The sequence below is a fragment of the Mizuhopecten yessoensis genome, unplaced genomic scaffold (genome assembly GCF_002113885.1).
Source record: "Mizuhopecten yessoensis strain PY_sf001 unplaced genomic scaffold, ASM211388v2 scaffold8123, whole genome shotgun sequence".
NCBI lineage: Eukaryota > Metazoa > Mollusca > Bivalvia > Pectinida > Pectinidae > Mizuhopecten > Mizuhopecten yessoensis.
The window spans coordinates 2,356,741-2,368,994 of record NW_018407390.1 but is presented as its reverse complement, the minus strand read 5'-3'; the positions used below and the strand labels follow the sequence as shown (position 1 = coordinate 2,368,994).

The 12,254-nt window shown below is 33.6% G+C and overlaps 1 protein-coding gene across 1 annotated transcript in view; it reads right to left on the bottom strand.

Annotated features, from left to right (window-relative positions):
- Positions 1-450: 450 nt before the first annotated feature.
- The window catches only part of LOC110455019 (alpha-aminoadipic semialdehyde dehydrogenase-like), an 18,737-nt gene continuing 6,933 nt past the window's right edge, over positions 451-12,254 (bottom strand). The window contains exons 4-19 of the mRNA XM_021504901.1: positions 11,666-11,746; positions 11,147-11,270; positions 10,173-10,305; positions 8,714-8,758; positions 8,337-8,414; positions 7,954-8,011; positions 7,013-7,052; positions 6,653-6,694; positions 6,040-6,134; positions 5,403-5,487; positions 4,773-4,879; positions 4,012-4,128; positions 3,529-3,626; positions 2,958-3,031; positions 2,607-2,682; positions 451-1,783 (exon numbers count right to left, since the gene is read on the bottom strand). Of these exons, the coding sequence (XP_021360576.1) occupies positions 1,729-1,783; positions 2,607-2,682; positions 2,958-3,031; positions 3,529-3,626; positions 4,012-4,128; positions 4,773-4,879; positions 5,403-5,487; positions 6,040-6,134; positions 6,653-6,694; positions 7,013-7,052; positions 7,954-8,011; positions 8,337-8,414; positions 8,714-8,758; positions 10,173-10,305; positions 11,147-11,270; positions 11,666-11,746 (1,308 nt within the window). The 3' untranslated portion in view covers positions 451-1,728. The remainder of the gene's footprint in view (positions 1,784-2,606; positions 2,683-2,957; positions 3,032-3,528; positions 3,627-4,011; positions 4,129-4,772; positions 4,880-5,402; positions 5,488-6,039; positions 6,135-6,652; positions 6,695-7,012; positions 7,053-7,953; positions 8,012-8,336; positions 8,415-8,713; positions 8,759-10,172; positions 10,306-11,146; positions 11,271-11,665; positions 11,747-12,254) is intronic.

Below are 12,254 nucleotides of genomic sequence, written 5' to 3'. Positions count from 1 at the left end.
TACAACTTTAATACTTTCAGTCAAGTTGTACTTCATTATTGTTAATTTGGATTTTACAGTTTATTGCAAATGGTTGACTACAGAAACCTGCGACATTCTCTTCCAAACAAAACATACTACCGGGGGTGTGTACCAAGTATAAAATAAGGGAGAGACAAGAAATGCTAATTATTGAGCTGAAGGCTCTCTCTCTCTTACACATAACATCTTAGGCAGCTTTTAGAGAATAAGTTTTGTAATGGTCACACTGTGATTTGGCTTCTGGGTACGCACATTTAAGAACTATTTATAAAAACAATTCTAGATTTTGTGCCGTCTTCTAAAGATAAAGAAAACAGAGCTTTAACCAAATGTGAGAACATTCTCAGCCTGCTTGAAGAATCGATCTGTATTAAGGTACACTAGATGAAATCTCCAGATGGTTCTAATTACAAAACAACAAGACTGATGAAATATATGCTACATTTTAATAAGAATCAATCTTATTTATCACATGTAAGTATCACACAGTATTGCAGCCTTAACGCTTTAGCACTTGCACGAACAAAAACACAGATTAATAAGATTCTTTGGAAAAATACCTTTATGAATGGACAGTGTCTTGATTATAACATTTCATGAAACTCTTCAATACTTAGCGAAAGTCAGGACAGTGAAAAGAAAGGTATTACAAAGACAGCATGACATCATGAGATTCAATTGAAATACATATTATTAAAGCAACCTTATATAATTAACCAGTTAAGGAAACAAGATCTCGATGATTAACAAAAATGTACCAGTACATAGTGTATATCTATTGTACAATCAATCAACCTTTAATTGCAAAACAAATACTAATTGGGGAAAAAGGGGACGATAAGGAAAAATGCTTTTTAAAATTAATTTGACATTGATTCTGTTTAAAAATGAATAGAAATTACTCATATTTCAAAAGAACAAATTGGTTTTTTTGTGTCTAATTCAGAAACAAAACTTTAGGGTGAAAGTATTGGTGTCATATTTAATATTTGCTGACCACTTTTTAAACCGACAAAGTACTTAATGTATAATTTGTTAGATTGGCACCAACATAGTACATGTATTACGTTCCAGCAGAACAGCACATTTTTTCTCTTCGCTTTGATAATTTTCATGACTTTCCAACAGTATAAGTTTTTAACAAAAATTACTATGATAGCATCATACTTTGACAATGAAAAGTTTTTTATAAATGATTTTTTTCACATTATGCAAAGAAAGTGAGATGTTCATGAACTTGCATGAAAATAGGCACAAAATCTCTAAAATATCCGTCATGAATCAAGACTTATCTTTTGCTACCTCTCTTTTCTAAATTCAGTGATATATTCTTAAATATATGAAATATATATCAAATCCAAAATTCACACAAGATTTTTAAGGTTGATACAATCAACCATATACAATACTAATTATGACAATTTATACATGATGTACTGAGTATTTTTCTCCAAGTATGTACATATAATCAGATTGACAGGAAATTACAGTCTTTTTTAAAATTGTATTTGCATTTAACACCAAAACACCTGTTTGATCTGTTTAGAATGTGATTCTAATGATTGTAACCGTTTATACTGATCACCATTACACTATTACCAGTCAATCCTTTGGGGACTATATATGTGTTTACACCGGTCTTCTGGTGGTACTTAGACTAGTAAATGTACATGTGGTGAGTTCTTGAATACTGCTGTCCTTTTAGGTCTATTCAAACTTGATTCCCTGGGCTAATGGTAACTCTTTGCCACAGTTGATTGTGCTGTTAAAAGTAAAACATACCTTGTTAGTAACATAAGCAGCAATCTGGAATGCATTTGTAGTATTAACACTTTTAAGAAAGAGCAACTTACTGGTTTTCTTGAAAAACTTCTGACATTTTTGCTTCAAACAGAATGTAAATATTTTGATAAACTCTTCCAAGAAAGAGCAAACACCATATTGCTTTGACTATATTCAGAAACACTACTGTTCACACTGAATACTTTAGAGTTTTGTATAAAAATAGGGCATTGCAGTAAACATGAATACTGTAATGTACGTACACAGACGTTATTGCAAAGATAAAGATTTTCCAAAAAAGTAACGATGACCTTAACCCGAAGAAATATATTGTTCAAGGTACTTACCATAACTAACACTTGTATGAATTTTAATTGATATCCATTGCTAAATAAATTCATTAGAACGATGGCAGAGATTTTCTAAAATTTGCTACTATCACCTTGACTACAGCACCCTGTAGCAAACTTGGTCAAGGTGTCGTACCCAAAACAAATTTCATAAAAGTCTGGTGAAATGACACTAGAGCTGTTACAAAGGGCGTACATATTTACAAGTAGAAACCTGTCCTCTGAAGAAGTTTTTCTAAGGGCATAATAAATGTTACATTGTAGATGAACTCTTTTACGAATGAGTGCTTTAGATGTCAATCTTTACATACACATAATTTGGACTTATCTTGCAGACAAAATACACGAGGAATTTTATGTAATTACTGCAATAGAAATGTATCATTATGAGTATAATCAAGATATCTTATTATACAAAATACAAAACTAGTTCACATGTTGTAGTGTACATACCAAGTGGATCTCCTCATGTACTGTTTCCAGGCGTCACTACCAGACTCTCGTCCACCTCCTGTATGCTTCTCACCTCCTACAACACACGATCCAACAACGAATATCATCAACTCCAAGATACCAAAAGGCCTTTGACACTCAAAATCACTATTGATTATATTCTTTTTTCTGTTTTGTGAAATATGGCCAACTTCTTAATAGTTAATGCATGTTAAACCTTACTTTTAAACCAACGTCACCTCAACTCATATCGTGGTCAGTTAAGGTGTAAAAAGTGCTTTGGGTGATGGTAACACATAGATTTTATCTGTTAACCTTTTAAGTCAGTTGCTATATTAGACATTGACTTACCAAAAGCTCCCCCAATTTCAGCACCGCTAGTAGGAATGTTTACATTCACAATACCACAGTCAGATCCCTTTGGTCTGTAAAAAAAAGTCATTAGTTGACTAATAAATACACTTAACTACTGTTTAAGGGTAACTTTGCACGAAACATAATAATGTTTTTAATTCTTTCATGAGGTTTTTTGCTTACAGAAAAAAAAGTGTTTGGATTGTAAAATTTGCATAAGATATTCATTTCAAAGCCAATGGAAGACACCGAATACAGAATCTCGTTTCTCATCAGTACCCTAGTGTGGCATTCAAGACACTGCAATATCCGTTATGGAAGTACAGTTGAACGCAATAACTATAATATATTTGGTAGATGCCATCAGTACTGGTAAACAAAGGAGAAATTTTAAACCACTTGAGTATTTATCTTTTTGTGCTATAATTAACATTCCTCTTAAATTTGAAATAAGGTTTAAAATGTTCAATTTGCCATGAGGAGTATAAGAACAGGTATGTCAGATATGACCTAATGTTGATTTTTTTTTATCATAAACATGAGACTAGGTTTGCCTGATCAGACCTACCCTATCCATTTAAAGATATTGGTGAGATCCTTAGTGAAGAGACTGCTGGTGAGTCCTTGTTTTACTTCATTGTTCCATTTCATGGCTTCCTCCAGTTTCTGAAATAACATGACATTTTATCTATTTGTAATGATACTGTAGAAGTCCCATTCTGTTAGACAAAACATATAGAACTTCTTTTTCATGGAATTAAAAATCACATTGAACTGAAGATCTTTCATGAACAGAAAAATGTCTGCCCATTTAATATGCATACTTGCTTTGCACATATTTATCCTTTTACCTAGATGTGAAGGTCAAGGTAAACTTACTGCAGTGCACTGCACACCTTCTGTGGGTGATACTGGTATATATATATAGTTTTGTTAAAATATCTTTAAAGGATTAAAAGTTATTGCAATAATACTAAATAAAAGCATTTATTTTAACTAGGTTAAGGTCATGATCACCTAAATATTAAGGGAGAAAAGAGATAATACTTACAGAGAATTTGATGACATACACGACGGGGGCGAATGTTTCTTTATGTACAATGGGAGCATCATGGGGCAGGCCAGTCACTATGGTCGGCTCAACAAAGTGACCGGGGCGATCCATCACCTGGTGTGTACAAAATAGACTCAAACACATGTACAATAAAGACCATCAGGAGTCACTGGTAAATGCCCTTCACATCTAATGACTATATATTGCATGTTGTGTAGTAAAATTCACTGTCATGGCAGACAAAAATTGTGAAAATTAAACTTCTGCGAAAACTTCCTGGTATAGTGTACAAAATAAATATTAACAGCAGTAGAAGATATTATTTGGATATGCTAAAATAAGCATTCTTTATATTAATTTGTAAGTATAAAACATATATAGCCTAACTGACAGACATTTTGAAAGTATTTGTTTTTATTTATAAACAATCAAGAGCTATTGCAATATAACTTACTCTGCAAGAGCTGGTGGCAATTTAATTGTTAACTGTTTAATGGGGTCATGGGGGTCTTCCAAAAAATTGTCCCTGACTTACACATACCATTATTATTTTGATACATACCAGGTACATCTAGTTGTCGACTTCTGAAAAGCTTAACAGTCAAAAATTAGAAACTGAGATTTCTTACTTACAAGGTTTTATTAGTGGCTGACCCTGGGACTTTTATTTTTTACTTTGAGTTAATTTGACTGTGTTGTGGGATGTATTCATTCAGGGTTTGGGCTCATTTATAGTGACTTTACATCAAAGTACATACCTTTCCACCACATGCCACTGTGCCCCCCTGTTCCTTGGCCTCGGACACAGCCTTTAGGTACTGATCGACACCTTGTTGGCTGTGCATGGGTCCATAAAGAGTGTCAGCTGTAGAAAAAATAATCATATATTCATACAAAAATTTGATAAAAAAATATTTTCAACTGAACATGTCATTAACAAAACATAGTGTTGTATCAATAGAGATTGTGAATCCTATCACATACAGATTTTGTTGTAATATATTAGATACTAATTGAGAAAATGTTGCATTTAGCATTTGGAGTCTGATTCTACTTTAAAACATTATATCATGCGTTCTAATTTTTCACCCTTTGGTCTTAAAAAACATTTTTCACCCTTTGGTCTTAAAAAACAAATCTTACCCCTGTTCACAATAGATTTCCTTTTTACAGAATTAACTTCCGTTTTTAAAGTAACACAGTGACTATTTTTTCTGGACAAATACTTCTGTATCGTAAACTAATCTCAAGATTTTTATTAATTCATACTCAAGTCAATTCAAGGCTATTCTAGTCGAGCAATTTATCATTATTATACCACAAACAGTATTAAATTACCAGTCCTGTTTGTTCCTCCAGATTTCACACCTAGTAACAGACATGCCTACCTTCTAGTGGGTCTCCCACTCTAAGCTGTCCGTAAGCTTTTACCAATCTGCCCACCACCTCATCATGTACCTTCTCATGTAACATCTGAAACAGTAACAAAATCGTATAAACATCTTATCCAACGTCTTCATCTACTGTAAAGAGGAACAGAATATTGAACACCTTGGTCTACCGTAAAGAGGAACAGAATATTGAACACCTTGTTTGGTACCAATCAAAATGAGTAATAAATCAAAACATCTTGTACATTTAGGTTATCAGTCAAAATGTTAATCAGAATCATACGTCTCATGTGACATCAGTCTAAAAGACACGCATAATCTAAAATATCTATGTGATGTCAGTCAAAATGACACATAGGGGGACTTTCTCTTTCTCCAGGAAAGAACTTGTCCTGAGTTTTTCCAGGGTTAACAGCAGTGCTTATAAGAACAAGACTGAGAGTTTTTTCTGACATTTTAACTTAATTACTTTAATACACTACAAACATTTACAAAACCTAAGAAATACCATGAAACTTTTCATTTGACATTACAGCAAAAGTTTTTCTCTGGTGGTCCTGGGGCACCTGGTTATATAGTCACTGAGCCCAACTGTGTCAGTCTTCTACGCCAGATTATATAATACAAAACTTACTAATCGTCGTGTAGTGGTACATCTCTGGCCGGCTGTTCCAGCACAGGCAAACAAGGCTGAGCGTACAACCATTTCTATGTCAGCATCCTCATTCACTGTAATCAAGTGTAACAAGTACATATGAAAAGGGAAGAATCAACCACAACATGCTCAGGAGTCACCGATAACTTCATACTTAATTTATCTGGCCAACTAGTTTCGCCTCTAAGGCTTCATCAGGATACTTTTCAACAACAATTTTTCCCCTGAAGTATTTTTTCAGGGATCAGCGCATATGAAAGAACAAGTTTAAATGTCTTTCTTATAAACTGGAACAAATCATCACACATGTATAAAGTCTTTAAAGAATCTTTATGACATGTGGAAGGGATTAGATTTCACAGCTTTTAACATGTTTTTCAAGAGCATGACAAAAACTGCCAAGTTGCTCTTTTATGGACAGTATTCAACCATTACCAAAATTGATACATGTAGATGAAACAAATAGATTTTTTTTAACAACAAATATCTTATACATGTACATTCATAACCAAAAAACGGAAATGATAAATTTGTATTTACGAATTAAATTTCTATATGGGTTTCAAAAATGTAATGTACAATTGCTACTTGCCTATTAATGCGTTATTGCCTCCAAGCTCCAACAAAAACTTTCCTGTAAAAAAGAAACAGACATTTTATTCGCTTCAAGATATAAGGCCTATTGTTTTATATCAACATTTTAGAGCAGTTTCTCAAAACTTCATTAACTCAACCGTCATGATAGAAATTTAGACTTATTTGACCAATTTATCATGAAATAACGCAATGTTTTCGTCCAAATATTTTTAGAAGAAATATATAAATGTCCATGTAGGATCAATTTTGCTTTGCTGTATGAAGTGAAAGATAATCAGAAATTTTAATAAAATCACCACAATGTTTATAAATTTGCTGTATTATTTATTTATCTTTAATCAGAGTAAAGTTTTACCAAATCTTTCCTGCACCATCAATGACACTTTGTGGCCAACCTGTAACACAGAAATATGTTGACTTTTAAACAAGAAAGTAGATGTTTTTAAAGTTTTTATTAACTGTACTTCTGTCACTGTAACAGACCCGTCAGTATTGTAACTGATTTCATAGTGATATGTCACTGAACCATCACATCATAGACTACAGTGCCTACTGAAATGTTAGCATTGCTACAGATAATATTATGCTATCTCATTGAAATACAACACTCAACACTAAAGACTGTGATATGCTTACACAAATATCAACATAGTAAGATTTTATATCTCTAAAATGTCACATAAAAAAACAAACATTGATAGCACATCACCCCACCAAAAACTATCTACCAACTGTTTTCAGTACGCCTGATGTAGTCCCCTTGTTATTGGGAAAGGCAACTCTATTTGGATTTGACCCTTTACAGATCTTTTTGTATCAGTAGCAGATTAGGTTTATCTTGGCTACATATAATATACATATAATATACAGGACAACTGATTCACTACACATATACAGCCTTCACAGTGGTTTTGAGTTTATGAAGCCACAAGCAAGAGAATGAGGACAGCAGGATAGGGGAATGCAACAGGTATATCTTTCAATATTCAATAAGTTACACCCGAGCCATCAGGTGGACAAAACAAGGCAGATTTTACACTTTTGCAGTACAACTGCATCCTCACATATCAGCCATCGTGTGAACAGAACGAGGTCGATTTTACAACCCTTGGTATATCTACCTTTTCACTACCCTGCCATCAGGTGAAACATAATAAGTTAGATTTTAAAACTCTATAGTACACTTACATTCTCACATCTCAGCCAACAAGTGAGCAGAACAAAGTACAAAGACTTTACAACACTACACTTATACCCATACAATCAGACCTGAACCATCAGGTAGGTTTTCCTTACCGGAGTACTGCCAGTGAATGACAGCAGGTTGATTCTGGTGTCCTCTGCCATCAGTGTTCTGGTAAGTAGAACATAAAACTCTTCTTTGAATTTACATTAAATAGTAGACCAATTAACTCATAAATCATTCTCATTAAATAGAAAACTTGTGTCCTGACAAAGCACAATGTGATAAATCCATAGTTACAGTATTCGTAAAGTTCATTATTACACAAATATGTATATGTGTGATATATAATTATAACTTATTGAATCCTTTTTTGGTACATGTGTATGCTAAATCATTCTCTCACATCAAGTCTGCCAAAATTGTGAACAGCAACATTTATACCAATAAAAAGAATAATGTAAATATACAATAAACGGAGAAGTACTATACAAACCCAATGTCTGCACCTCCCTGAACTAAAGAACAGATGGCACCTGGTAGGTTGTTGGCTTCCAATACTGAGGCTAAAATCCTGAAAAGACAATTAACACATCTTAGCATGCAGAAGCTGCACAAGATTTATTAAAATTACAAAAAAAACACCAAAAAAATGAAATTTGCAGCAAGCTGGTGACAAAAATAAATACCGGTAGTTCCATATTCAATTTTCCATTTATGCTTTACTCATCATTTTTGAAATCACCTATACAAATATAACCATTTTGTCATTGATACCCTTTGTAGACTAAAGAATATTTAATCACAGTAAAAAGGTGTATGCTTGTTAACTGCAATTAAACAAGGATTCTACCGCGGGTATTATCAGCTTACTTTGTGACAGCTACACTGACCAGGGGGGTAGTAGGAGCTCCTTTCCTGTAAAAAAAGGACAAAGCTTACTAAAAAAATCATTATTTTATGATGGAATTTACTGAAATATTTCAAACTAGATTTATTTTTGTGAACAAAAACATATGTTGCCCCTTTGGCGGTTTAAAAGATACAGCCTGGTCAGGATATTCCTGAAAACTTTGCACTTATCTGACCTTTGACCTCAAGGTTAACGTCACAGTGACCTAAAACAGTGCACTGTATATCGTCTGTGGGTGATGCAGATATACTGCAAGATTTTTATCAGGATATCTTTAACTAAGCACTTATTTGATCTTATTATTAGAGGAACTGCCTATTGCTAAATTATAAAATGCATATATGAACAAGTTCTAATTAAAATGGGAACCATTTAATACAGAAGTCCTCAAAACTGACCCCAAAGTCGCAAATGATGCTTGGATAGATTTTACAAGCCCATCATATACTTGTATACTAAGATTAAGCAAAGTTAGACACAGTGAGGCCCATTGGTTATCACCTTGGCCTCCCCTATACATGTTTGAAACAATCAGACTTTTTTTTACCTTTGACCTTTGGGTCAAGGTCACAATGACCTCATGACAGTGCACTGCACATTGTCTGAGGGTGATGCAGGTATACTTGTATACTTTTATCAAGATATCTTAATGGTTTAAAAGTTACAGCCCGGACAAGATGTTCCTGAAAAATTGGCACATATTTGACCTTTGACCTTGACCTTGGGGTCAAGGTCAAATGACATAGTGACAGTACACTGCACATCTTCTATGGATGCAGGTAAAATTCAAGTTTCATCAAGATATCTTTAACGGTTTAAAAGTTACGGCCCGGGCAAGATCATATAATAAGACCCAGAACAAGAAGAACCAGTACTTATACAGTAAGTATATCTTTAATCGAAGGGAAGACATAATTATGATAGATAACTAGATATCACACTAACAGATAACTCAATATAAAATTTAATGAGAAGGTGCCAATAAACATGTCTCCCTCCCAACTCTTAACCTAAGATTATTAAGATAAAGTGCACAAAAGATATATTATTAGAACTAATCATATTCAAATGAACTAAGCATAATTCTATATCACTCAGCTTTGTTATTTGAACTCCTATAATATGAAATCATATTTTAATGATCACAGGAAAGTTAAATTCAAGTTAAAATCAATAAAATTTTAATAATTTTAAAATATCTTCAATTCCTTTAATCATCTGAAAAATATTTCGGGGACAAACTTGATTTGAAAAATTTGTAGTAAAGCCAATCAGAGCAAAAATATATTTACATTCATGCATTATAAAATATATATTAAAATATGATTGTCAGTGGGAAAATGTCAAAAACATGAAGAGTTGAAAAATTCCATGACTAGTTCTCTGTTTACAGTCCTATAAATACATTGTCTCTATTACCATAACATGGTGTTTCCACAAATAAGTGCAATGGAGGAGTTCCAGCCGTATACAGCTACAGGGAAGTTGAATGCGGTGATGGCGCCGACCACTCCCAAAGGGTTCCACTGCTCCATCAACAAGTGTCCGGGACCTTAAACAAAGATAAAACTCTAAACTAGATACCAAATCTTAAATATTAAGAGCAGATATTCTTTACGTTTGATTTCCCACAGATGAAGCCTCTTTTTCTATTGAATCCTCTAAAATATTTATGGCCACATGATCACTTCCAAACATTAATATTAGTGTTTTCAATCAGTCTAATTTCTTCACATATTTTTCATCTTTGGGAGTGTTACATGCATACATATCTGTTAAGAAACAAGCATCTACATCAAACAGTTTTCTAGGTCAATACAATTGTGGAAATGAATTTGTTAAGATTTATGAGTTTGTTATGAACATGCATCTTAAATGTATTGATAATGAACCAGTTTGCTCTGTGGCAGAGTAAGGGTCAACGGCAGACAAATATGTACCAGTTTCTTTCCCAGGCCCCTTTTTTCCTTTAATAAAAGAATTCGTTTTGATTTAAAATATTACCCGAGAAAGTTTTTCATATATACATGTATTTGTCTCCATACTCTGACCTTTTAATAAGTTATGGCCTTGACAGAAGTAAAGCATCCCGAGCAAGTGATGTATTTGGTTGTACACATTTACATAGAAGTGTGCGAGTGTTAATAGTCAAAACTATGGTATGTTAACCATTTCACCACTGTAGACCATAATGGACTCATCCAGATCAATCCACGGTAGAGTCTACTAAAGTTACATAGGGGTGAAAGGGTTAAGTGTTTGAGTGATAGATTTCTTGTTTCTGTAACAATATATTTACTTTTAGAAATGAATTGATCAGGTAACACTAATTGTGGTAACCTGTTAACATCAAATTTAAGTAAAGCAACAATCTATTTTGTATCAACGCTTACGTTCTGATGGAAAGACATGCCCTGCAAACATCCTTGAAAGTCCAACAGCATAGTCAATGATGTCAATATATTCCTGTACCTCACCTTCACCCTCAGCCAGGATCTTACCCACCTCGAGGGCTTCCTACAAATGCAAAGACATAACCTTTTACTGAAAAGTGTCAATAGCATAAGCTAGAATTTGAAGATCATGGTTATATTCTCCGACAAAAAACATGTGCCCACAAATTATCATCAGGACAATTCAGAATCATATTTAACTGCAACTAATACATAAAGTATTCCACCGAGCAATCTTGATCAAGACTTTTCTCTTCCTGTTCTTAATCACTGTATGTTGTCCTGAACTTGTAGTCTAGCTGGTAACATAAACAATGTACCTTGGTACATGTAATGTGGAATATTAACCTTGATATCAAAACATTTCATAAAACCATATTTACTTCAAATGACAACAATTGCCTCCAATACTTTGCAGGTTAATACACATCTATCACAAGCCTCTGCTGGATAACTTACCAATTTTCCAAGAGCATTCTTGTGTTTCCTCAAAGCTTCCCCCATCTGTCTAACAATTTCTCCCCTCTGTGGTGCGGGCACCTGTTTAATAAACACATTGGATTAATAAAATCTATCTCTACTTTGTGTAGATGTACCTTCAGTTATTGCATACTTTTTGTGTATGTAACAAATTATGAACATCCAAAATCTAAGTAGGAAAACACAATATTACTTGAACAAAAGGCTTCATTCACAGTATTTCTAAATTTCTAACAATAACAAGAGGCCCAAGGGCCTTAGCGGTCACCTGAGTTATATCATAGATACTGGTAGCTTTATTTTATTGTTTAGATGTGATGTGGAAATCAGCATGTAAACTAAGTGAAATACAATACTTGTCATGTCATCAATGGATAAGAATTTGAAAATATTGGTAAATGTTCCCTTTGGGGCCCCGCCCTAGCCCCTGGGGATGGGGCAGGAATCCTAATTTTACAAAGTAAAACTCTCATTTACCCAAGATGATTCTGACTAAGTTTGAGCAATTTTCTGCTGAAAATGGATAAAATATATACCGAAAAGTGTTATTTCCCTATATAAACTATAT